At 39.7% G+C, this 27976-nt stretch overlaps 1 protein-coding gene and 1 long non-coding RNA gene across 3 annotated transcripts in view; both read left to right on the plus strand.

The window, feature by feature from the left end:
• LOC128741892 (uncharacterized) overlaps nt 1-27976 on the plus strand; it is a 442705-nt gene that overhangs the window by 238305 nt on the left and 176424 nt on the right. The window lies entirely within an intron of this gene.
• LOC128741889 (brain tumor protein) lies at nt 433-27945 on the plus strand. 2 transcript variants are annotated; one of them, XM_053837992.1, is made up of 3 exons: nt 433-448; nt 1943-5350; nt 24072-27945. In XM_053837992.1, exon 2 carries the CDS (start codon nt 2208-2210, stop codon nt 4941-4943), a length of 2736 nt encoding a protein of 911 aa, XP_053693967.1. In that variant the 5' UTR covers nt 433-448; nt 1943-2207; the 3' UTR covers nt 4944-5350; nt 24072-27945. The 2 variants fall into 2 exon arrangements, with proteins under 2 accessions (XP_053693967.1, XP_053693966.1); XM_053837991.1 differs by lacking the exon at nt 433-448 and adding an exon at nt 452-584.

Genomic DNA, 27976 nt, shown 5'->3' on the forward strand with positions numbered 1-27976 from the left:
GCACATGTACGCTCATTGAAGCCAGTTTACCTGTGTGTGCGTGTATTCCGGGCTCATTGAGCATCCGGCACTCATGATGACGAACCGTCAATGACGGTCGGCTTTTCTTACCCACCGCGGCGGTCGCTTTAGCTTTAGCATGATGCGGACTCTTGTTTACCCTCGCATGGTTCGATGATGATAGCATAACGTACACAAACGAAGCAGAGAACCCTCTGCCTGCTGCCTGGGTACCGTACAGACAGGCAGGAGAGTGAGCTCAGAACATGAGCGGATAAACAGGTACCGTCCGATACGACACCCCATGTTTGCCTGCTTGCTCCGTGCGGTCCATGCTTGAGTGTATTGGTGTCGATGGAACTGGCTTGGTGAGGCAGCTTTTGTTGGTTTCCAGCACATTTTATGCTCAACGGCTGCTAGTCGTACTGCAGACTCGACGAGAGTAACAGTGAGTTTTGTGTGCTCGGCATCCACTATTAGCAAAATATAGCCAGTTCTTTCTCCTTGTGCGGTGCAAGGCTCACTCATAGAGGAGTAGAGAGAGTCCTACTGCAAGCAGGCAAATCAGAGCCAGACAGAGAGGAGTTAGTCATCCACAAACAGTTTTTTGCTGCTTAGTGTCTAATAAAGCACTCCAATCCGTCAAACACGGTTCGGAATTAGCATTGAAAACGTGCTTTCGAAACGCGGTCTTTGTCGCGTCTTCGCGTGATCAAACCATATGTTTGGCGTGTTTTTCGCAATATTCGTTCCGCAGCGGACCGAAAAAGCCATCATCGATCTCAAGGGCCTTGTGTTAACTAGTTTCTGCCTGTCAGCCTGGAGGCAACCTTGAGAAATTGTGGCTGCTAGAAGCTGCGCTCTTCATCCCCGGGGCCGTATTTAGTAGTTGGCCAACGGGAAAATTCTGCGACTAACAGCCAGAAGAAAACCTGAAAAAATACAGGCACTGCTCATCGCCAGCAATCTTTGCCCTTAAAGTGTATTTGTGTGAAACGACGACGGCGGGTAGAAACAAAATTCAGAAGAAACGAAATAACGCACAATTTTAATACGATTCTGTCGCTGTTCGGAACTGAGATCCATCCTCTTGATGCATGGTCTCTTTTCTGATCCATCCTTTTTTCCCCTCGCATTCCTTACCGCCAGCTTGGTCTTGGTTTCTTACGAGTGATTATCATCTTTTTCTTCCATTAGTGTGATTCCTCAACTTCTTCCTGGCAACAACCATCCAGACCAATTCATCATTGCCTCTGCCAGCTTGCGTTCCAAGTTGCATTTTTTACGCTTCCCTTTTGTTTTTTCAACCAGCAAGCATCCTGCTTTACGGGCCCAAGATTGGCTCGGTGTTCTTTCCTTTCCTATACCCGCATGAGTGTGCACACACAAAGGCAAAAACAGGACCACCGCGGTTCTAGCAAAGAGTTCAGTAGCTTCAACAGAAGCAAGAGAACGCGTAGTTCTTAACCGTCGAAACCTTACATAAAACAACGGCAACCTCAACGACGCGACGCGGTTCGTTTGTATGTTGAAAAAAAAAAAACGAAAACTCGATACGCAGTGCAATTGAAAGTAATAAAAAATATGCTGGAAGCATAAACATACAAGTAAAAGTAAAAATAACTACGCACGAGAACAACGACGAAAAAGAAGGGGGGAGTGCCTCGGCGGCCTCTTGTGCGTATGTTGGTGGATTCGTGTGTGCAACCGAGAACGATCAAATGCGCTATTGAATCGAATGTGATGAATGAAGAAGAGTAGAAAGGGAGAAAAGCACGCTCATATTTTCAGAAGAAAAAGAAGCCGCTTGAGTGAGGAGTTCCAGACGGCTGGGACGGCGGACGCGGGACGCCCAGGCAGGCAGCCCGGGAGTCCGAATTGTTCTCGAATTTCCTCCGAGCTGCTGTGTCATTAAAGTGATTTTTTTCCCTTTATTTTCTAGATCAGTGAAACGAAACAAATGTAAACCGTTTTTAAGTTGTTAATGTTTGATAGAGATGCTAAATGGTGAAAACAGAAAATTGATACCGACCGTGTGTTTGTTGGCAAATGGTAATACAAAACAAAAAGTGAATCAGTGAGAAAAAAGCTAATTGCAAAGTTAAATACGACGATAACAACAGAAAAAAAACAAACAAACAAACAAACTGCTTATCGCAAACCCCTCGCACCAGCCAAACCGGATTCATTGATGCGCGTGCAGTAAAATGGCCTCATCTCCTACGCCGTCACTAGAATCGTTACCCGGTGCATCAAACTCGATTGGATCGTACGGTGAACCTACAGATTATCTTTCCGACTCGCCATTGACCACACTTAGCGGTTCCGGAGCCGGATCATCGCCCCCTGCCAGTGACAGCGCCATCTGCGACGACTACGTGACCGCGTCCAGCCTTGAGTCGGCCCAGTCGAACAGTTCCGAGTCGGTATATCCCCGGTGCACCGGCTGCAAAAGCAAACAGTCGGATGCAGTAGCCAAGTGTATCGATTGCGTCAACTTCCTCTGCTCCAACTGTGTCACGGCACATCAGTTCATGCACTGTTTCGACGGACATTCCGTGTACCGTATTCCAAATTCAAACTCTAGCGCGGGTTCAACGACCGGCACAACCACAACGCTCGCAAACGGTGGAGTTTTGGGCGGACTTGAAGGTAGCTTGTTGGCAAACAACATACTGAATAGCTCTAAAATTATGAACGGTTTCGAGCCGGCCCCACATCGGCTAGCCTCGTTAAATCTCACCATCAAAGACGAAACCAGCAGTCTAGTAAAGTCCATCATGAATAATGTGATATCGCCACCGACATCCACCGGTACCGGCGGAGGGGGAGGAAATCTGCCTATTACGACCGTCAACCAGCTTAATAGTCAACTATCGGCTCTAAACTTCAACGGTGTCGAAATGAATGGCCAGAACAAACCTACTTACTTCTGCAAACGCCACACCAGCGAGCTACTCAAATTTTTCTGCCGCACCTGCAGCGTTCCGGTTTGCAAAGACTGCATGCTTATGGAGCATCCGAACGGCGTGCACGAATGTGAGCACAACCCGGACTCGACACCGAAACAGATCGAAAACCTGCTACACACCGTCAGTGAAGTTCGTGCCAAGGCAACGGAACTACGGGCCCTAATCAAGAATGTGGAACACAACTCGCAGCGAATCCAGGTGCAATATCATAAAGCTCAGAACGAAATAACCGACACACACCAGTTCTATCGCTCGATGCTAGACGAGCGGAAAGCCGAACTGCTAAAGGAGCTGCAAAGTTTCTACAACACCAAGAACATGTCCCAATCGGTGCTGCTAACCAAGAGCCAGGATCAGGTCGACAAGGTGCTGCAGAGCTGCGAGTTTGTAGAACGCCTTAGTAAATGTGCCGGCCTAGCGGAGACAATCATGCTGCGAAAGTTTATGGAAAACAAACTACTGATCTTTCCGAGCATCACGCAAGATCTGCAGGCCTCATACGAGCTTGATTTTGTGTCAAACTTTCAAGCGATCCAGGTTGGCGTACGGAACACCTTCGGTTACATACGTTCTACCACGGATATGACCTCGGACATGACCTCGACGACAAAACAGCCGCCCATCGCTCGGCCTACATCGACCAACAACAGTAACGGCTCGAATGGAGTCATCGGCTCTAATTTGATCATGACCAATGGCAACAGCCCGTCCAGCAGTACCGGTAGTCTCAATCTGATCCAGCACCAGAATCCACTGATGGTAAACGGTGGCAACAGTGGTCACCTAATCGATCGACCGTTCCCCACCAACAACGGAAACACCGGAAATGGCATCAACATGTCCACATCGCCATCGCAAACCTCGGGCGGCGGCAGCGGAGGCTTGTCCTCATTCGACTCCAATATCATCTCCAAACGATTCAACAGCGCCAACAGTTTGGGACCATTCGTCGGCGAAGTGCAACCATTGCAGCCACTGAACCCTTACGAAAAGTGGAGCAACGGTGGAACCGACATTTTCAACAACATCAACGACCAGTACACCATTCCGCTGAATCACATCCCACAAGAGTCGATGATCGATCTCAGCTCGAAACTGATGAACACGTCAATTTTCCCACCGAAGTCGCAAATCAAACGGCAGAAAATGATCTACCACTGTAAGTTTGGTGAGTTTGGAGTCATGGAGGGACAGTTCACCGAACCTAGCGGTGTGGCCGTGAATGCTCAGAATGACATCATCGTTGCGGATACGAACAACCATCGGATTCAGATCTTCGACAAGGAAGGTCGCTTCAAGTTTCAATTTGGCGAATGCGGTAAGCGTGACGGACAGCTGCTGTACCCGAACCGAGTAGCAGTGGTTAGAACCTCCGGCGACATAATTGTGACCGAACGATCCCCGACGCACCAAATTCAGATCTATAACCAATACGGACAGTTTGTGCGAAAGTTTGGAGCCAACATCCTGCAGCATCCCCGCGGCGTTACGGTAGACAGCAAAGGCCGTATCGTGGTGGTGGAGTGCAAAGTTATGCGGGTGATCATCTTCGATCAGTCGGGCAATGTCCTGCAGAAGTTTGGCTGCAGTAAACATCTAGAGTTCCCGAACGGAGTGGTAGTGAATGACAAACAGGAAATCTTTATCAGCGACAACCGAGCGCACTGCGTTAAAGTGTTCAACTACGAAGGCCAGTTCCTGCGGCAGATTGGTGGCGAAGGCATCACCAACTACCCGATCGGAGTCGGAATCAATGCCAGCGGAGAAATTCTAATTGCGGACAATCACAACAACTTCAACTTAACCATTTTCACCCAGGATGGCCAGCTGGTCTCGGCACTGGAAAGCAAAGTTAAGCATGCCCAATGCTTTGACGTGGCTCTGATGGACGATGGCAGTGTGGTACTGGCGAGCAAGGACTACAGATTGTACATCTACCGGTACGTTCAAGTACCGCCGATCGGTTTGTAAAGGGGCGAGGATCTGCGCGACGAACAAGCGCGCGGATCAACCGAATCCGATAGACACTGTTTTGTAAGACACAGAAAAAGCATGACATACAACATGAGACGAAGTGAATGAACACAGAAATAGAAAGGTTAGTTTGTGTACTCCAAAGCAAACCGTATCAGCAAAAACAAAAGTTTTCTTTGCCAAATTTTCCGAGCTACTAGTGTGTGAGATTAAGAAATGCGCCGCAAAAAGCAACGAAAACTATACCGTCAGAATCAACTCTAGTCCTCGCCATTACCGTCGTTCCAGCACAGCCGTATATCTGCATGCGTTCGAGAGTGTGTGCGTTTATGCGATTTCGGTTTACCTCCGGATTCGGATCGCAACCCAAACGAGCGAAAGCAAAATCTTCAACTGAAATACAGGTAAGTTTTTACCGCCTTGTCTTCCATTCTCAAACCATATAAAAAATAGGCTTTATCGGATCCAACCCTCCTAAGGGGTATCCCGCTGTTGATGGCTGTTTCATCATTCTCTGCTTTTCTTCGTTGGTCCTGTTGTTCCCTGGCGTCGTCGTGTTCGTCCTCGTCATTATCGTTACCATCATCTTCTCCGTCAGGCACATCCATTTTCTTCGTACCTTTTGTGTAGAGTCACTGCATAGCTGCTGAGACTACTTCCAGCTGAGATCCATCCCGAGGGCTCTAACCAACCGAGAGTGTGTTCCATTCCCAGACCGCACTACTGGCGGGTCGGTCCAGTCGGACAGCTGAAAGAAAATGTCCCGATCGGAGAGACGCTTGCCTGCCCGCCCGCTTGTGCTCGAAACAGCACAGCAACATCATAGCAAAGACGATGTCAATAGCGGCGGTCGGTGGGGAAGGCTGGCGTTTCGGTTCTCCAAAACATGCTCATGCTAGTTGGTGTGTGCAAACGGAACGGTAATGGCTATTTGTTGCTATTACGGAAACTAATTTTTTTGTTAACTGAAGAAGGTTGGCCGTTGCTCTCAGGATATTGAGTTTTCGATAGCTTTTAGAGAACACGGTTCTGGCAGGGTTCCTGCACCGTTTGCGGATTGTGCTTTTGGAATTTATAGCTGTAGGTAGAATCATTGTGGTTGTTGGTAGCGTTTACTGCTAGGATTAACTTTTTAAATGCAGATGGTTACACCTTCTCTTGGGATTTTAAAATAGATAAATTTTGTTAAAGAAGAAGCGAACCAGTCGATTTTGTTGAAAATGGGGGTATTCAGTGGCATATTTGACACACAAAAAATTATTTGATATTAATCATTGTTATTTATCACCGTTTTCCGTTCTCCGTTCTGTGTTTGTAGCTGTGTAACGAAATTTACAAAAAAAATCATTCCGAACATTTTATGAACATTTCGAATTTTATTATGTAGTTTTAACTATTCTGTTAACCAAAATTAGTAATATACACCGTAATAAGTACGCAATGAAACCATAAATGTTAGCTAGGTTATGTCACAAAACTATCGTCTTCTTCCCGCCGATGGTTAAATACATTCAAATCCAGAAACTGAGAGTTTCAGAACATCAAATTGGACTAGGTTAAACACGGTTCTAAGAATTCTTGTTGGGACGGGAGGACTCAATCACTTTTTCTAACATTAATATTAGTTGGAACGTCGTAAAGAATTTTCGACCTGTTGGGATGAGAGGGCGTTGTCACTTTTTTCTGAAAATGAAGTAAACGAAATCACACTAAACAGAAGGTGTGTTTAACTGTCGTCCCTGCCTGTACAGCAAGACAATCACGAAGAAAAGGTTTGGGGAAATTTGACCTTGAAACTGTTAATTTTTACTATTTAACTAGAGGACCCGGCAAACTTCGTACTGCCACAAATTAGACCGAATATTTCAGATTGTAAAATTCAGATGAACTGAGAGAGCTGCCGGTTTTTAGAAAAAGGAGTGTACTAACGGTATAGGTAGAATTTTGTAATTTTTTGAAGATTCCAACGTTTGATGTAGTCTATAACTCTGGATTTTCAGAGATCGTGTATATCTATCAAACGTATTAAGCCATTAGCAAGATATGAAAATTTGACAAAATCTCAAAATTTATAGCTACACATTGGAAACATGTCGGTGTAAAAGTTGGTTTGTCAGTTCCCAATACCCAACGGTTGTGTTGGTAGAAGTTGCATCGAGTCTTGTCTTATAAACCCTACTGATTGTTAAATTATTTTTTGTAAAAGTAAATTCGATGGCTTAAACAGCGCCAAATTGCGTAATTGTTAATAGGCAATATACCTTAAAAACTTCCTGAGAACATAATCATTACACCACCAACAACTATATTTTAATTGATGCTGAAATTTTTTGACACTCAAGCATATTCCCTTCATCACAATCAATGGTTAATTGGGGGTTCCTTGATAATTTAAAATTCAATTCAATATTCTGATATGTATTTGATGTCAATAGGGATATGATTTTTGTTTTTATTAGATTTGTATGTTAATGGATAAGAATTAGCCGAAATAATTGCATTGCCGAATCTTGATAACTGTAATTTGCAAACTGCATTAGTAATAAATTACTGTTCAAGATAACTTCATTATCCCACAAAATGAATTTAATTGTTAATTTTATTTCTAACCGTCTCGTCAAATATGTTGAAATGCTAATAAAAGTATACATTTAAATCCATTTTTGTTCTTTCTGTTCCTTTGGTATTTCACGCACTAAAATAATTTAACACAGAAGCATAATTTTGTAAGATTTTTTATACTTTTAAGGAGTGCACTACGAAATAAAACTGGGAATTCGTTATGAACTGTAGTAAAATTTTAATTTATGTAAGTACCTACCTACTTTCAGGATAGATTTGTTGCTGAATTGCTGGAAACTCTATTTTACTACATATGTGACATGTATTCTTCATTTGATGATTGGGAACTGGCAATTTAGTCAATTTAGTGCCTAAACCATTTGTATTGGATCTTCTGGATAAGCATACGATGTAAAAAGGCATAAAACAGTTTTGTGTTATGAAACAAAATTCGATAAATGAATAAACGAATCAATGAAATGCTAACTATTGTAAATGTATTTTTTCATTTTAATTTGTTTTGTAAAAGCACACAAATTGTTAATAGCATTGTTACATGTGGCGATTTCAATGAAAGTAATCACGTGTTTGTTTATCAGACAACGAACGGTAACGGCGCTACTAAAAATCGAACGATGATCGTAGCAGACACTGACATGGCGTTTGCAATACGCTGTGGATTTCATATGGAAAACAAATTTTTCGAGTTTTCGAGTTCTTTCCAGTAAATTTTCCGATTTTTCTCGCCGTAAAAACATAGCGGCGATGGAAACGAACATAATGAAAAAAAGCTGGCTCAAATCGGACGCTCCGTTCTCAAGTGATGCGCGGTCGAACTTTTTCACTTCCATTTTTATATATAAGATGATTTGAAAAAGACAATTACAATAGTTTTCTTTCTTTGGCTCGACGCGTGGAAGTATAAGATATAACCGTTCAAAACCTGACCACTTTTCGAGATAGATTTTTTGGAATGACCCCCTATACCAGCTACGTCAAAAAACACCTGCTTAACATACAAAATGCTTACCATATTTAACCCGAATCAGCCTAGAATTTAACCCTATATATTCAGTTCAATTTTCAACTCAACTTAGTTGAGTTTCGCAGCAACGTACAAAGCTCAAATACCTAATGCTATATCTTCTATTAAATGGTAGCCATTGGTCCTTGAGAAGGAGTTGCCAAATGGTGAAAATATCAAATCGTTTGTATTTTATGGCGAGTAACACAAAATGTGTCAAGTGATGCCATATGACATCATCGGGCTGATTCGGTTTTAAATAGGTTTTCTACAGAACACGAAAACTCATGATTTTAAGATAAAGTTAAAGCATCATAAACTAAAGCATCTAAATTTTGTGTTCGTTTTCTTTTTTCTTGAATCAGGCTTTGTTTACAAAGTCTAAAATTTACAAGAAATCGCTCCAAACATCCACCAAGTTTGTTCCATCCCGTTGTTTAGTTGCCGAGGAGAATTACATGAAGATTTTGAAATTACATGAAAATAAGCGGAAAGTCTAGTGCCATATGGTTTACTCAGTGACGTGATGTAGAGAAAGGGTAGAGTTGAACCAACCTAATTTTTTTATGTTATCATTCTTGCTCGTGCGGGGAGGGTGTGTTTTATTTAGCATAGTGAAAAAAAAAGAAATTTGAAACAATTTCTATGTTTTTCACAACTTTTACAACAGTATACTATAACAGTTACCGACAGCTTAATATTTTCCATAAAATGTATTGATACCCAGTATGGATTCTTCAATTTACTGAGTCTTCAATACCGAACTGAACTCAAAATAAGCCCAAAATAGCAACAAATTTTCAGCAATTGATAAATTTCATAAAATGAAAATTTAGCAGCTACCCAGTAAATTGGGTTCTTTATAAGCGTCCTTAATAGTCTAAACTGCAGAAAAGTGTTCAAGCTGGATTAGCAATAAACGTCTTTAGGACCTAACCAACCTTCTTTATCGACAGACTTTGCAGCTGCTCCAGTGGTTAGGAGTACAGAACAATTACGGAGCTACTGCAAGGATCCTACTGGCTCTATCTAGCTGTACAGCGTAGCCTAGCTGCCCACCCAACTAGCTCAGTTGTTATAAAATAGTTGTGGTAACCGATTAATGACTGATTTCAGTCAGAAATAGGTTGCAGCAACCAGAAGTGACAAAAGTGTGCTACTTGGGCAGTAAACCATTTGGTTTGTATATCTCGATTGCAACTGACAAATACGGCATCATATCTGAACGGAAAAGTTATATTTCACGCCAGATAAGAACATATATGTACCAAAGTGGAGGCAATATACGTGCGAATATTTCGACGATTATTTTTAATTCTAACTTGCACTTTATACAGCGGTTTTCATAACACGCAACTTAATACTCCTGAATATATGATTAAGATATAACTTCATATTGCAATCATCTGTACTGCTTTATAATTCACAGTCATGAGTTATATATGAGGACACGCACGACTGCAAAACAACTTATTGTTCACTTTGTTTTGATATACTATAATCATTATACAATTCCAATGTAAAATTGACATGAAAATGATTTAATGTGAACTTTCTATTACAATCTTGTGTTATCTGGGTAAGATTCGAACATGCGTCGACTGACTTGTTAGACCAGAATCATATCTCGAAGCTGACAAGCTCTATATATTTAATTTTAAAGACAATTTAGAAGAAATAAATTTATGGCAAAACTCGATAGTTTTTTGCTTAAGAAGCCGCCATTTTTCCAAAAATTATCATTTATAAAAATTAGCAAATTCTTTCGATGTTGCAAATCGAGTAGAAGCATAGTGAGTATGAGAAACATAGCATCCAACGCGTACGCTAGTGGTGCAATCGTACGACAAACAACCGTTGGTGCTGTGTGCATACATTCTGCCTGTTGGCTACACACTCGCGAACACACAGCCTCGTAGCGTCTTTCTGCACAGCTCACTCACGAAGCCACCAGTTTGTGAACACTAGGCACACTAGGGTTTTTGCATACAGATTTTGCATTGCCTTTTTCTTCTCCGAAAGAGATGCTCATGCTGGCGTGTTCGTTAGAACGAGAACGCGTGTGTGTGAAAATAAGACCACACGAGTGCGGCCTTTGTAACACCGATAGCGATTCCTTTTTAACTTTTGGATTTCCGATAATTTGGTCCTTATATATCGTGCTCACCGCAATAGGCTTTATTTTAGGAGCGTTTAGTAGGTGGTTAGTGATAACAGCTATTTCAATAACTTAACTATTTTTACAAATAAAATATGTTAAAATAAAGTTAAAAGTTACCGTAACATGTATGCAAATTTTCTCGGTTAATGAGCTAAAAGGTTATCTCTAGAGAAAATTCTAGAAAATCGACTTTTATAGGCCTCGCAATTGTATATAACCCCAGAGAGTTGTGAGTAAGCTGAAGAAGGTAGCAGCAGGTATAGAGATTTTTTTCAGTGTTTCTGTCAGTGTTTTATATCCAGTTTTATAGCGAGTTTGCATAATTTGCATAATAAAGACGGAGACTTGTCTGCTGTTTTTTGTTCATTTGATACTTTTTAAAGCAATTTCTCTATCAGTATCAACACGTGTAGCTTAAGAAGCACGTACTCCTCATGAATAGAGAGCTTTGTACCTCAAACGAACAATGATCTGTTTGAAAAATCCAATTGTGTTATTCTTAATGAATTAAGTGAGTTTATTTCCTGATTAAATGTAAAAAGCCATCGAATGATTGGGATTTTGGCCGTTCCGTCATTAAATTATAGTAGACACTAATTTTTTTGTTTTTTACGCTAACGTTTCGACCCCGATTTGGAACTTCATCAGGGCTAAAACATTTTTGTGTGTACTCTCATTAGCTGTTGTTGTCTGAGTTATAATTTGTTTGTAACTTACGAATTGTGTGCTGCAGTTTGAGAGATCAACTATTCCTAAACTCAATCGTCTAAATGGTCGTCCTAAAAAGAGCCGTTTTAATTTTCACCCACTTGGCGATGTATAGTAGAACGATTTTTTTCAGTAGTTTGCAAATGTGTAATTTTACAAGAGTGTTTTCTTTAAAGATGTTTCAAAGTAAAACATAGTCCATCATTTTTGATCGTTAGGATGATGATGTATCCACTTGTTAGGATGATAAAAAAACTTGCTTTCTTTTTGTTTCTACGTACAAAACAACGTAGTGCCTTCACAAAGTTTTCAAGTTTATTATTTATTTACAAAGTTATCTCTTTATTTTCGTTGAATTCCATTCCTTCAATGTGCAATAAACATTAATTTTGCAAAGTTTCTATTATCGAGGCAAAATTGATATGACTTTTCAGAATAAAATTTATTATTTGATGATTTTGAATGATTTTTTATAAATAAAAAATCAAACTCAGCTGACCGAAGCTCGGTCCAACCATCAGCAGCGGAGTAAAATTTCAATTCGCTTCCGGGTTTCGTAGCTCAGTCTATTGCTCCAGCCAGCAGCAGCACGGTCGTCATCTCAATATGTGTACCTCCGAGCTGCAAGCCATGTGCATCATTCTAGCCAATCTAAACCGGAAAAAATAATTCCCATTTGCATTTACACTTGCGGTAGTCAGCGAAGTACACGTTTCCAGACGTCAGCGGCGCTTCTTCGCGGTAGTTCTACGCCAAGTGACAAAACGGCGAAACACGAGCAGCGTGCGCGGTACGGTGCTAGTGTTTCAAATTAAAACACGTACGGCAATGATTGTGAGCCAATTTTTTCTTCTTCTAGTTTCTTCCTCTCCGGCTTGTTTTTTTTTCTTTCCGATCATTCTGTACCTACAATTCCGAAGTGTCTATTTAGTTATCACTTGCAGAAACAGCACGCAGCTGTCAATCACAAAACGAAAGCACTTGAGTGTGATTGATTACACATAAATCACAACTTGTTTAGTGTTGTAAATGAAACAACTAACCTGTGTAATTATAGTTTTAAAAGTTCATCACAATGAAAGCTTCAACGTTTCAATCGATTCGATCGAAACTTAGTGCGCATTTTGTCCTGCCAGCCGTCCTGATTAGAGTCTGACGTGGTAAAACATCAGGAAGACCAATTTCCCGAACAGGTGCCGGCTGGTGGTGATGCCTACGTCCGAGCATGTAATGTGGCACGTTCCTAAAATAGTTTGCCGAAACTGTGTTCTCCACTTGCACGTTCCATCGCCATCGCCACCGCGGGCGGGGGTGGTACTCCAGTCGCGGAGCGGACGCGAGCTGCAGGCGGCGAAAGGCAGGTCGGATTTCACCTTCAACGCAATTGACGCAAATTTTAATTTGCCTTGTGGCCAATTCAATTAAGCAGACTTCGAACCGATGTTGTCGCTGCCTTCCGGCTGGAAGCTTCAGCTGTTCGGCTAATGTGTGCCAGGAAAAGGCGGCGATGATTGTGCTTCGTCAGGAGGCAGGCCGAATGTCTATTTTGCCCGATGGGAAAAAGTACTGTTAGTGTGTTACCGTTAACGGACCGAAATTGATTTCGTAAAGCAATGAACGAAAACGGTTGGTACCTTGCCGGTTATCGTTTGTTCGAAAGATTAAAATGCCAGTAGGTACTAATTTTACTCTGTTCTCTTGCGTGAAGAGTACTAAAGCAAACCACAAGCTTCCGTAACTATCTGATCACCACTTTGAAGGGCGCTTTCGTTAGAATTTGATCTTCCTGATAGGTGAACTTCAAAGCTTTTAGGCTGCAGAAATCGGTATTCCAGAACACAGAAGCAAACTGGCTTTGGTCTGATGTTTCAGTCTTTTGCTAAGGCTTCATTTTTCAATTCAAGACAGTATCGTGACTCCAGGCCAAATTTTTCATTACATAATTAATACCATTCTCGGTGCCTCATTTATTTGAATTATTTTTCTCCGGCCAGCAAGAAAAACATTCACAGTTTGCCTCTAAATGAAAGTCCGCAACAACAACGGAATTTGTTGCTCCTTTCCCAACCACAAACCCTTATTTCGGCAACATCCCATCCGTACAGCCCGCCAACTGTTTCTGTTTCTGTTTCCCCTTGCGTAATGAGCGTCAGTCATGGACGTGTCCCAATAGGCAGCGACGATCGACATTCGCACACAGTGCAGAAAACGAAGGACGTGCCGTACATTTGGCGACCGCTGCAGAAAATATCATCAATTACGCTTCCCCCTGCCGCGCTCGCTCGGCCCTTGTCGACAACTGCCTCTGCCACCGTCGGACAGTCTAATCGTACGTACGTTCAGCAATGATGTTAATTTAAAAGACTTTGTCAGCCACCGCCGCTTCGCTGCGACCCGGAATTACTCACTTAATTTGCCAGTCGGCACTACGAGCTAGCTAGAATCGTGTTCGGAAGGGAAGGAGCGTAATTAGAATCTGGGCCACGCCGACCGGTACGGAATAGAAAGCCTACCAGCAGCGCTCGGTATGCGACGACGACAACGACGACGGTCCAGAACCGCAGTTGACAAAGATTGATTAGGTTTGGTCCGACCGAGCGGGCCCGAACTGAGTAGTTCAAATAAAATTCTTAATGTCAAACTTAATCGATTTACGTCGCGCGTTGGATGTCCCTAAAAAAGGGGCCAAAGACTAGTAGGAATCTCCGGTTTGATATCGATTTCGTACAGATTTGAAAGGCCAATAACCGAAGATAGCCCGGAATTGATTTAGTTTCCGTACGGATCCATTAGTAGGAAATGCTCTAAGTAATAAGCCCGAACAACACAGTTCAGATAGTAGATAAGAGCACCTTCTTTGCTTTGTTCGAAGCTACACATTCTGCCGGGTCGCAAGCTGCTCGGTTATAAGCGATAGCATTGACGGCTCGGTCCGACTGCTGGCTTTGGCTCAATGGTGTGATGTAAATATTGACAAAATATTACGTTGACGATAGCGCGGGGTGACGCATTCGAATCGATTGTGTGTGAACTAGCAGCGGATATAGGCGCCCAGGTAGTGTACCCATCCAGTCGATACAGGTTCGACGGTGACAGTCCGTGTGATCGCTTCGATTAAGCCAGCCGCAGCTGCTCTCTCGTCTGCACACGCCTTCCCTCCCGCTCGCTCACCTCTTTGTTGGCTGGAGCGATGCGACAGATGGTTTCCAAGCTAATGGCTTTTCTAGGCGAAGGTGACAACGGGTAACGGTCCGTCGTAGATGTCGCTGACTGACGCTTGTGGCTGCATGTGTTTTATACTTACTTTTTTTCTATAATCACTTAAAAGCATACGGCTAGTTTGTTGGCACTGCGCTTTGTCGCAGCAGAGAACTGCGCTGTTCGACGAGTGGTTCAATGTCAATGCGAATTTGTGCCGCCGGCTTGGTTGGGGATGAGAAGTCTACTATCTGCGTCTCTAAGTGTGCTTCAATGGCCTGACCGAAGGGCTAATGTGAGCCGATTAGCGCTCCATTCGGGACAAATGAAGATATTAACTGCCGCTATGTACTTTTGTTTTGATCAGGTATTGATTTTTTGCTTCATAGAAAATTCAATCTAAGGCAATCTTGCTGGGACGGTGTGGTCTTGATGCGTTTTGTTCACGTGTCACGTTCAAATATAGAATATATCGTCACTTAGTAAATCAATAAAGCTCCAGACCAAAATAGTTGGGTGTAGCAGCAATATATGCTTTCCTACTATTAGAATGGGTTGGATATGCTTTTCATACTTTTCAATCCAATTCGCATTGAAAATTTAATTACTTTGGCCTAACAAAGTACAGAAAAATGGTCTTGAACTCGAGGACTTCAACATTTACTAATCGAACAAGTTCTTAACAAATGACCAGGTTCACTCAAACGTCTGCTTTATCGGTGCGATCGAATAAATAAACGAGCGTGACAATAGCCGAAAACTACAAACCGCTCCATCGATTCCAAAGAACATTGAAGGTTCACTATATAGTAATTGAAATTTGGAAGGGACAGTCAGGTATCCAGAAAATTTAGGCAATCTCTTTCTCTCTCTCTCTCTCTCTCTCTCTCTCTCTCTCTCGTTCTCTCTCTCTTACCATCCACCAACTCCACGAGGGTATCTATATCTAAGTTTTGATTACCCAAAAACACACGCACGCACAATTCGGGCGAAGACTGCCAGAGCTAAATGAACTAAATGAAATCCCACCGCTGTCACCACGATGTAGGGTGGCCCGTGCTACCCTACGGACTTCTTCAAAAACGAAAAGAAGTAAACGCCGGTTAAACTACACCTGATCGACCAGACGGCTCCCAAGCGGCGCATATTTGACACCTTTAGTTGCAGCAACTTATTTACGACTAAAATTAGTCACAAATTGGTTGCCACAACCGGTTTGTAACAACTGTGCTACTAGGGGTCGACCGGCACCTTACGACTCATTTAGTTTGGTTGAGAAACCCCACATGTGCTTTTGACACAATTGTAAGGAAAACAACAAAAAACATATTTTTTCGAAATATTGTAATATTTTCAACCACAACTAAAAGGGGTTTGCAGAACTAACCTATTTCCAGTGTTTAAAACAAGATGTAGGGATACCCGAGGATTCAAAACTACCAACACTCATGGAAATTGACTCATGTCAAATGGTGCTTGTGGGGTTTCTCAAACAAACAATTCAAATATCATGTTTTGCGATTTTGAAATTTAAGTACTGCAAAAATAACCATAATAGCAAAGCCATGGGTATAAACGTCCTGTTGAGAACTTGACCCTTCTTTATCGACAGACTTCGCAGCCGGCTTTTAGAGTATAAGGCAGTTACGGGGCTAGTATCTACTCTACCATGACTCTATCTAGCAGCACCGCCTAGCCGAGATTCGAACATAAGACGACTGTGAACATGTGAGACTAGCATCGTACCAAGAAACCAACTAAGCGGCAAAAATAACCATACGTACCCTTTTTGCTGGAATCAATGGAGGTGCCTGAACAAGCACGGTTTTTAAGCTTTTTTGTATTAGAGCATTTCTAAATGAAATTTACACAACAATAAAAAGTTGTGCCAAATCATTTCAGACTTCAGAATCAGAAAGCATGCGAATTAACAAGAGTGCCTTGGTCACAAAGCATTCAAGATATATTCCTGGAAAGTAAAGCTTGTGAACCTACACTATGTGACGCAGATCGAGAACCATTTGTTATATATTTTTCAACGGCGGGATCAAAGTAAATTTTTTTTCCAGCCCATTGGGAAACAGTGAGACAATATGACGCCTTTACATTTGTGGTTGCAACTAATTTAGGGTAAGACCAAAACTACTGCAACTTTTTTTCAAACCTTTCAAATGGGCTGAAGAAGTTGATAGCTATCTTCAAAAAAAAATATGAAAATGTTTAGAAAAAATATCTTTCTGTGTTTTATAAAAGACTGTTCTCTATGTGTTTTCTCATCAGGCTTCATTTTCAGTTTTTTGCTCAGTAGATGCTCATTTGACTGCAACGCCTCAACGAAACAAAATTCGAAAAAGTAGTGAAAAAGGCAATTGTAGAGTTAATTATTATATACATTATTGTTGAAGAAAGCATAGTTCTATCTTTTCATTTAGCTTATCATTTAGCTACCAACGGGGTAGCAATCGCATAGCGCCGTAAATACAAAAGATAAAACTATACTTGCTTCAACAATAATGTAGATAATAAGTAGCTCTACAATTCCCTTTACACTACTTCTTCGAATTTTGTATACTTGAGACGCTGTAGTCAAATGAGCATCTACTGAGCAAAAAAAACGAGAATGAAGCCTGTTTCTCATATGAATTTACAAGAAAACTGCTTGGGTAGCACCACTAGTTCACACGAATGCATAGAGTCTTCATGTCACTCAATCGTTGTGGATCCCTCAAATTGTCCCCAAATCAATGACATTAGTAGGCCACGTTGAAAAAAAATTAGCGGTCCATCGTACAAAAGATATAAAATACCGTGCTGAACAAGGCATCTCTATCGATTCCAACAAAAAAGGGTACGCGTGGTTGGTTTTGCAGCTGATACTGCCAAACTGCTAAAACGCCAAAAATGTTTGAAAATAATTATCTTTAGTAGGGCACGGGAGAGTATTTTCAGCCCATTAAGCGATGGCATCTATTTTTACGACCTATGGCCTAGTTCTAGTGGAAGAACAGGTGGTTTTGACGTTCTTTGAATAAAAAATGGTGGATTACTTACAGTCTTGAGAAAATAGTTCCAACATATTAAAATTGTATGTCGGCAAAGTATTTTTATTGGCGAAAGAATAGGCAAGTAGGCTGAATTTAGAAACCTACTGAAAATACCCTCCCGTACCCTAGTTCTTAACAGTTCAGTTAAATGACAAACAGTGTTCCTTGATATTATATTGAAATTACGCAGACGCAATGCACTTTAGTTCCACCAACTATCTTTATTATTTACCCTATACAGTCACTCCACAGTTATGAGAATCACCCATAGTTATAAATCAACATTCCCGTGTTACTGTGAAGCACTCTTGTTGCGGTTTTCTGTGGCCAATTTTAATCCTCGGAACCGCCATAAGAGTGTAAAAGACCTATATTGTTACTTGGATTGATGTAAAGCCTCTGTTTTAGCAGAATGAATCCTTAACTTCCTTAATTTTTAAGTTTTTTGCGAATCACATGTTACCCAAGCAAACTAAATTTGAAAGAAGTTTATTGCCTTAATCTGCCAAAATGAAGGCACACTTTTTAACACTCAATTGAAAAATTAAAATCTACTAATGATAATTATTTTCAAACATTTTTGGCGTTTTTAAAACAATCCGGCACTACAAGCTACAAAAAACACCACGCGTACCCTTTTTGGTTAGAATCGATGGAGGCGCGTTGTTCATTACGGTACTTGCTAACGGGTGACAACTAAAATTTTGGAATTTTTTTCTCGAGCTGTCAAAATAAGACAAAGATACAATGAGAAGATCTTATCTATTGAAATTAAAGATACATTATCCATTGTTGAAAAAACATTAGTGTACATTTGAAAACGGTCCGTAACCGGCTGTTTGACGAAGCTTTCGTTTGACGTCGAAACAGGAGCGTTGTACGGCCGTCATGTCAACTTTGCGAATGCATCTCTTGTTTCTACCCATCAACTTTTTGCAATTCGTGGTTCTCCAGTTATTTTTGTACACCAAGGAACTCAAAATCCCGCAGAAATCTTCGATTTGGCGCATTGAAACAGATTTTTCGGATCGTTGTTTTTGGGTAAAAATGGGATCGAATAGGAACGATTGTGTTTTATTGGCGTAATGCGATGGTGCTCTATCCGGCCAAAACACGTATTGTTCATCTGCATGATGTTTTTGTACAAACGGGATCAAAATTTTCTTCAAACATTTATCTGCTGCATCTTAATTGATAGCCAAACGAAAGGGCTTATTGTTGAAGAAACGAGAAAGAGAGTGATGTCCTTCTGCGTCCATAATTTTGACTGATCTTCCACTACCTTGCTTGCGAATAGTTGTTGGGCAACTTAGGATATGGTAAACAGTCGAAGCCGCAACATATTCGCTTTTTAAATGTTGTACCGTATACTTTATGCCGAGATTTCTTTTGCAGTTCGTAGAAGTGTACAACGCACTTACGAAATGCTTCTTGTTTCGACGTCATTTTCAGCAAGACAAGGCAAGTATAAACAAAGCAAAAAATATTGACAAAAAGAGGAGAGAGAGAGCTTACACATACATACTCTCATTTCTCTCTGAACTCGTTTGTTGTGGAGTATAGGGACCTACAAAAAATCCATAATTTTAGTTGCCTTCCGTTATATACAGCAGTCCCCCGAATAAGACGGTGGGTGATGGTGTACGCCCACGGCGATTTCTTAGTTGTACATTAATCAATAAAGCTGATATTTGGTACATTGTTAGTATGTAGTATAACTTAGTCAACTACCAAAAATCAGCTTTATTGAGCAATGGACAGCTGTGATATCACGATGGGCTTACAGCACCAACCGCTCTATTCGGGGGATTCCTGTATTTTGTACCGTGGGCCACTAATTTCTTTTCCAATGTGACCCACTAGTGTGATCGATTTCAAATTGATCATTTTTAATTTGAATAAGGCGGTAATTTGAATGAGTTTACAATAAAAGGTAATCAAATGGTCATACAGGGTTGACAGGAAAATTGACTGGACAATATTGAATCGGCTTCGGGAATACAGAAAATCATACAGAACTAACCCCTCTGTAGCCAAGTAGAATCATTCGTTTTTGTTAATTTTTTTCTAGTTTTCCAACGCATTTCTTATCTAAATGGAGTGTTATTCACATTACCAAGGCTCAACGCTATAATATAAAGACGATGATACGTAACTGTGGGTGATTCACAACTTCGAAGTGACCGTATACGGTGAATATTAAAGATAGTTGGTTGAACTCAAATGTATTCCGAGCAGGAGCGAAGAGCAAAATAATATAAAAACAATAGCAAACTAAAGTATAATGCTATATTTGTTATTGAATAGATATGGAAATACATTGATAACACATTTTGTTGTTGAGTAGATATTTAGAATATTGGTTGTAAGATAAGTTTAATAACTGATTTTGTTAACATATTTTACGACCTTGAAATGACATTCGATATATTTCTTAAAACTTTTTTAAATTATAAATATTTTATAAAATGCAATCGAATTGCAAACAGTTGATTGATAGAATCAAGATCAAGAGATGCATGCATTCGCAAAGTTGACATGACGGCCGTACAACGCTCCTGTTTCAACCAGGCTTCATTCTCGGTTTTTTGCTCAGCAGATGCTCATTTAACTGCAGCGCCTCAACGAACCAGAATTCAAAAAAGTAGTGTAAAAAGCAATTGTAGAGTTAATTATTATCTACATTATTGTTGAAGAAAGTATAGTTTTATCTTTTCTATTTACGGCGCTAAGCGATTGCTACCCCGTTGGTAGCCAACTGAGCGCTCTTTTTGCTACCAACGGGGTAGCAGCCCCATAGCGCCGTAAATACAAAAGATAGAACTATACTTTCTTCAACAATAATGTAGATAATAATTAACTCTACAATTGCTTTTTACACTACTTTTTTGAATTCTGGTTCGTTGAAGCGCTGCAGTTAAATGAGCATCTGCTGAGCAAAAAACTGAAAATGAAGCCTGGTTTCAACGTCAAACGAAAGCTTCGCCGAACAGCCGATTACGGACCGTTTTCAAATGTACCTACACTTTTTTTCAATAATGGATAATGTATCTTTAATTTCGGTAAATGTGATCTTCTTGATGTATCTTTTTTGACAGCTTGAGAAAAAATCCCAAAATTTTAGTTGCCACCCGTTAGCACAAGTAGTTATTTTTTTGACCTTAAAGGAGTAAAATTTTGATATTATTTTTTGTTATTTTACCAACTATGTCCGCCAAAACAAGACCAAATTTTGATATGAATTATTCGATTTCCATAACACATTTTGATATTATTTTGCCTTTCACGTCTGCTCGGGATTTCGTCCACGTAATTTTAATATAATATCAAGGCACACTGTTTTTCACTCAATTGAATGTTAAAAACTACTCATTAGTAACAACTCTTTTCAAACATTTTTGGTGTTTTTAACAATCCAGAACTACAACAACCACGCGTACCCTTTTTTGTTGGAATTGATGGAGGCGCCTTATTCATCACGCTTTTCAATATCTTTTGTACCGCGGGCCACTATTTTCTTTCCAACGTGGCCCACTAATTGTGATTGATTTTTGTTTGATCATTTTTCATCTGAACTCCGGTAATTTGAATGAGTTTACATTAAAATACAATCAAACAGTCTTTCGCAGATGACAATTAAGTGGACTGGAAAATATTGAATCGGCTAAAGGAATATATCTCACACACAATTACTAAATTTTGCTTACTAAATATGGGGCATAGCAATACAATATGGCGCACCAATCAAAATTGATCTTATTGCAAAGTTATTATTAATCGGTTCTCATGTCAGAATACAACTAGAATGACTTTGCTAGAAACTAAGATTGAAAAATCGAATATATTTATTTTGTTTAAACAACTAGTTTTGAAAAATTGCAAAATTTTGATGGCGCGTTGATGTTATCCTGCTACCATATCAATATGCACGATAAAATTCAATGCGCGTATGCTGCAAACCAACGGATACTGCTGGAAATTTATTAATTATTCTATGGGATATTTTATTATGGTCGCTATAAACCAAATCGATCAGGATGAAACTTCAATTTTTCTGCTCACGGATGTATTTTCAAGTTAACAAAACCGGCGGACTGATTTAGTTTTTTACCAGAGCAAGCTGTATGCATTGTAGCGAAAAGCTGCATTAAATGATGGCGGTAGCTGACTGACAGCGAAGAGCATATTCGGTTTTATTGTTGCTTTCAGTAGAGTGTGATAAGACTATTGAAGCTTATGACCTGATTCTTAAAGAGACGAGTAGGATCCTTGGTCGGAAGGCAGCTTTATAGCGGTCATCAGGATGTTCTGGCGGACCTCATAGTTTTATTAGCGATTTTATGAAATTGGCCATGAAAACCACTAGAAGAACGTAATAAAACTTAGAATTGTTACTTGATATATTTTATAGAAAACTTTCTCCTGGATTGCTGAGAAAATTTGCTTGTATTTTCATGAAAAAAGCGCTACCCTGGACTTTTTATTATCAAAACATTAGAAATTGGCCAACACTTATTTTTGACAATTTTGCGGGAAACATTCGGTAGATTCGGTTTTTCCACACATAGAAGCGTTTTATACGGACCTTGGCAACACATTTGATCGCACTGCGATAGCCATGCTGCTCTGCAAATTGCACAATAAAATCGAAATTGAGCCAATCGAGTTCCTGCATCAGTTTGAATCATATTCAACTAGTGTTTAACGAATCATAAAATTCTACGATAAAAACTGCAATCCAACTGTAGTTGTTTCAGATGTCCCTCAGGGTAATCATTTGGAATATCTTCTTTTTCTTTTGTAATTGACAGACTCTTGATTCTGAATAAATTTCAAGTGGTAATTGTTTACCCAATTGTTTTTGGCCCAATTTGTACAATAATTTTAAAAAATACCATTTACAAGATGTTTACTCAAAAATCGTTTCGAAACCAATAGAAAATTGCGGTGGTTTATTGTAGATCGAAAATAACAGAAAAGTGTAGTGAATTGATTAGCTAGTAGAATTGTATCAAAAACCCAGTTTTAAAAAATTTTAGATGATATTTTTTTAGCCAACTTTTATCGCAAGTTTAGAAGTTCCGAAATTTGACTCATCCTTATGTGTTGACTGCCTCATGATTCTTTCATTCATTATTTTGCTATCATGTAATAGCAATTTCATGAAAAAAGTACTATCGAGATTTTTAAAATTTCCGACTTTGTTAAATTATTATGTACTTAATTTCGCCATTTCGAGAAAATTTATACCCGTTTTTATATTTCGTGACTCATTTTCAATATGATACTACGAGCTTTTGTATTGTGATTAGAGATAGATATCAATCATTTTTCAGTACATTTGGATTTTGATTTTTTAACTGCGTTTTCTTATACTGCAAAAAGACTAGTTTTCTTGTGGGACATCAGTTTGCAATACCAACTACAAATGGTAGATATCTCAATTACACATATAAGAGCTGAATGATCCTTCAGGTTGAAAACTCTATAATACGATCCAAATCAAACCAAACCAAAATCAATTACACATACTTTTGCCTAATGTTATATTACCAAAAAAGTAATAAATTGTTAAACAAAGGTAATATTTTTTCTTTCGTCTTGGGTCACCAAAAAAGTTTACGTTTACGTCATTGAATTGTCTGACGAATTCCTACTGTTCTTTCATTTTTGACAAGTTTTTTAGTACTACAGTACTTGTTATACCTAGTGTGTAGTACTTGTTATACTTGGTATACCTAATTGCAACAAAATAAGAGCAATTTGAGCAACGGATTTACATCATTTTAGTTTCATATTAATTTCGCATATTTTGTTAAACCGCAACAAGAACATACAGCCAATGCAGAAATAGATAAATACTCATCAGAAATATCTATTAAATATAAAATTGAACTATCAGTTATTACCCGGACATCCGCCAGTTGCATTTAAAATTAATTTTCTCCCTTTCCTGCACGCCCGCGCTCGCACATCACCACCGTCTGCATCTGCACTCCACGGTTCGTTCACGATTCGCTCGATTTAACTTCCGTATGTCTTCGTCGCTGGGTGCAAACAGTCCGCTCCCCCCCAGTCCGCCCGTCTGCTCCCCCAAGTCTGTATCATCGGCCGTTAGTGGATTTAAATCGATGTCCTGCACCGTTCCAGATTTCTCCCTCCCGTGGGTTTTCCGTGTTTTGCATGTGTCTGTGCTGTGGCACTATCAAATGAGTTTGTGTCAATGTTGATTCTCTTTCGAAAATAGAAATGACCGAATCATCCATTTTCAAATCGGGACTGTGATGAATCATCTTTAACAGTAACATCAACAGCAGCAGCAGCAGCACCGGGGTACCCTGAGGCAAGGATCCGATAGCCAACGTTGCCTTATTTCGTTAAAACTCTACTAATACCCTAAAAACATCACATTTTGAATTCAATTCTAGATCTCCTCTCTATCTTAATTCAACGCGCGGACAAAGAGACGACGACGACAGGCGACCGCATCGCAGCCACGGCACACATCACGATCCAGAAATGACCAAGAACGAAGACGATGAACCCTGAGAACGCGATATATCTATAGCACAGAGCGAAACGACGGAGCAAAGGAAGAGGGAAAGAGCATGAACCGGAAGAACGAGAAATGCTGTGGACGCTCCGAGGCCTACTTATGCGACTATCTCTTTCACTCTTTCGCTTAGCGCGTAAGCAGTGAGATTGGACCTTAAGTCGCCTAGCATATATGCAGAATATTGCTGTGAGTGACACGCTTTCGCTGCCACAAAACAACAACAACAACAACAGCAACAGCAACAACGACAACAAGAGGCAGAAAAATGTGTGTTATCAATCTGAAAGCCAGCTGTTTACTACTGGTGCAGACTACGGTGATGTCAAGTTCGTGTTTGGCGGTCGTTGAGGGCGACCGCGGCAGCATGAGGAGGAAGCCAAGGTGCAACTTGGAGAGTACACAGACACAAGCACGCCGATCGATGGGAAACGAAGTCAAGTAAGAACTTTTTAGCACTCTCCTCCTTCCCTGTTGATAAGAGTTTGACGATGTGAAAACATTGCATTTCTCGCTGGCTAATCGTAAGACTAAGTGAACTAAGAAGTTAAAACAACATTATGAGAGATTATGACAAGTCAATAGGAGGAGAAATACACACACACACACCCAGACACTGCTTTTATAGATATGACTATGGAAGCAAACTAAATCTTAGCCTGATATCTTAAGATCAGGCCTATGCATGCGAAGGGACATTTTGGATGTTCGGAAACGTTTTTCCGTTAGCGTGAAAAGAAACAAGCATGATTATCCATTTTTATTAAATTAAGAACTTATTATTAGCTATTGAATAATGCAAATCGATTCGACTTTCTTACGACTGAACAATTGTTATTGCAAGTGGATATAAGCAAAAATCTAGTACGAAGCATTGATTATTAAGTGTAGACAAACACATACACACACACTCTGGACAGCCTCTGAATATATCCTAGTCAGGACCGTCCGGTTGTATATGTTTAAACATACCTACTTATTTACTACGGTAATGCACCTCAAGAAGAAGACGATCATCAGCGTGTTTTATTATCAGGGTACATGTTCGTTCATAACTAAGATTCAAACACACACATACTTTAAGATTACAGCAAATCGTATGGGATTACATATACACATACATACACAAAACTCGAACGTGTTAGTTAAGTCATCGATTATATACTTGAATTTTTGTGAGACTAGTGTTTTTCGTTCGAATCGGTTCTCAGTGCTTCTTTTTAAATGCGCTAACTCATAAGACTTGGGAAAAATACCCACTGTTAATCGTGCCATCGAATGCCATGCCTAAATCACAGCCCAAATCAACCAGAAAACCCGTTGAATCGTGAAGATTCGTTATAAATGAAAATTACCACCCTGGCGGGGGACAATATCCATTGGTAACGAGTCTTAGCACTCGGAAACGGCGTTAACTCCGAACCCTGGAGAAGTCGTTCCATCGGGTGGGTTGAAACGTTGTGCGTGCGAGCAGGATGTCCGTGGCATGATTCACAACAGGCATTTTTTCAACAATTTAAACGTATTTAACTTCAAATCTATCTAAGTCGTCGCCGCCGTCGGGCAGCGTGTATGCCCGCGAACGCGAAAGAAATCATGTTTCTATTACTTTACGTTGATAAATATATAAATATTATTAAAACATTTTCTCGCTAAGTCGATAACAATACGAACGTGAAGCGAACACATGAAAAATAATCTATTATTCGATTGGCGGAAACAACCTAAAATTGCAGCACAATGCGCGCTAGTAGGGCCGAAAAAAAAGAAATCGAAAAAAAGGAAAATCAATTAGGCGTTTAATATATATTTAAAAGAAAATATTTAGATAAATTGTTGAACTGTTTTGTAGCGTTTTACGATAAACCAAAATTTAATTGCTATCAGAATGAGCAAACCACGAGTGTAAAACGATGAACGCGATATCGATTCGCCCAATCGCTGGAAGCAAACTGAGACTCGTCCAAATGTAACATAAATTAGTGTACAACATCCAGTTCCAACATAATGCAAAACTGACACAAACACAGCCTGCGGCCCCCCTTTTTCGCGCTTAAGCGTTTCATTTTCCTAGGAACGTCCGTTTCCTACTTAGAAAAATAGTGATTTAGTTAGGTAGATTTTTTTTTTCAATTCAATCGTAATTATCAGTAACTTATTCTAATCATTACTTTCGTTTTTCTCCGTAAATGTATGTGTGCGTTTTTCCTATGCGTATTTATTTTTTTTCTTAGCCGTTAGATTTCGCCTCCTCCGAGCTTCACCTTCGTCGAAGAACTGAACAGAAGCAAACTCAAACTCCAAACAGCGAAAGCGAAAGTGAGAAGTTAGTCTAACCGAGTATAACCGCGAGGAAAACTGCCGTCTAACTACCGGCGGCGAAACTCCTCCGGATTTTTTTTTTGTTAAAGTTTCCACGAAAAACTATCATATCTGTGTTCATAAACATAACATAACGAATCAAACAAAGAAATTAACACGACAAGTAAAACGAGAAACAGGAAAGGAATTAGATGAAGAAAAAAACAAGAGTCTGCTCTCTAACAATGCATGCATGAACGGGAACGAGTGAACAAAAGAGGAGATGACTACAGAGAGCTAGCGGAAGAACGAACAAGAAAAGAGTTTGAGAGACAGAGAGACAAAGAACGAAAAGTTTGTTTTCAATGATTTTACAGTGCAGTATTACTGATTTTTTTGTTGTTTGTTTTTGCTCGTTTACACACGTAAGGCCAAGGAGGAATCCAGCGATTGATTTGTACATATTTAATTATTACTCAAATTATTGTCTTTATTATTATTATTATTCCTATGTATTAGGTTTTTTTTCTCGCTGGTTTTTCACTATTGATTTTACAACATTGTCGTCGTAGTAGTTGCGTGGTTTAGCTTTTTTCTCATCTGAACCTAGGAATGGCAGAGAACCATTATCTGTAGAAAGTATCTCGTTATTTTGTAAGACTTCAGCAAACAGTTCGTCATAATCGTGTGTGTTTTTTGCTAACTATTTCACCTTTACCCTAGTAAATAGTCGTCTCTTTTTAGTTATCTCATTTTTTATTGTATTTTTATATATGAATATTATTTTTGATATATTATTATTGCATTTAGAAAACGATACATTTTTAAATTAATATTATACACCTTTGTTGGTTATGTTGATTTTTGTTTTGTTAAATTATTACACGTAAGTTTTTGAGTTTAACGAGTTTTGACAAAAAACCTATAATTGTAATAGTAATACTAGTAGCAGTAGTTGTAGATTAGCTCACTGCGAGGACAAATAAGAAAATAAAAACGCTGAAAATGTACATTTTTTAAAGCAACGAAATTTGAGCAATTTGTGTAACCTATAAGAAACCGAAAATATCAATCGAAATAGAAACGCATTTAAGCAAACCAGAGAGTGTGAGGGTGCAAGGTATGCTCATTTTTCTCTCGTTTTAAGCAAACGCAAAGAACTTAAAGACAACTAAAAAAAGAGAGCAAAAATTTGTAGAACCAGAGCGAAGAGAAAGAATTGTGTTGTGAATCGCTCTAATTTGTTTTCGCTGTCAGTAAGAGAAAAACAAACTGCCAAACAGCTGGAAAGGGATCACAAATAGTTCTTTTTTGACACTGAAAAAAAACTGTTTTAATTTTTGTAGAAATAAACTAGAAAGTTACTTACTTTTTTGATTATTTTTAAATTATATGATATACGATGATTTATTAACAAAACGATTGAAAAAAAAACACAAAAATAAAAGAATGAGTTGTTTAGATAAATTTAAACAATCT

Source organism: Sabethes cyaneus, chromosome 3, assembly GCF_943734655.1.
Source record: "Sabethes cyaneus chromosome 3, idSabCyanKW18_F2, whole genome shotgun sequence".
In the NCBI taxonomy this organism is placed as follows: domain Eukaryota; kingdom Metazoa; phylum Arthropoda; class Insecta; order Diptera; family Culicidae; genus Sabethes; species Sabethes cyaneus.

Excerpts from the sequence above, each read along its gene's own strand:
- LOC128741889 (XM_053837992.1), top strand. The coding sequence starts at position 2,208 with ATGGCCTCATCTCCTACGCCGTCACTAGAATCGTTACCCGGTGCATCA.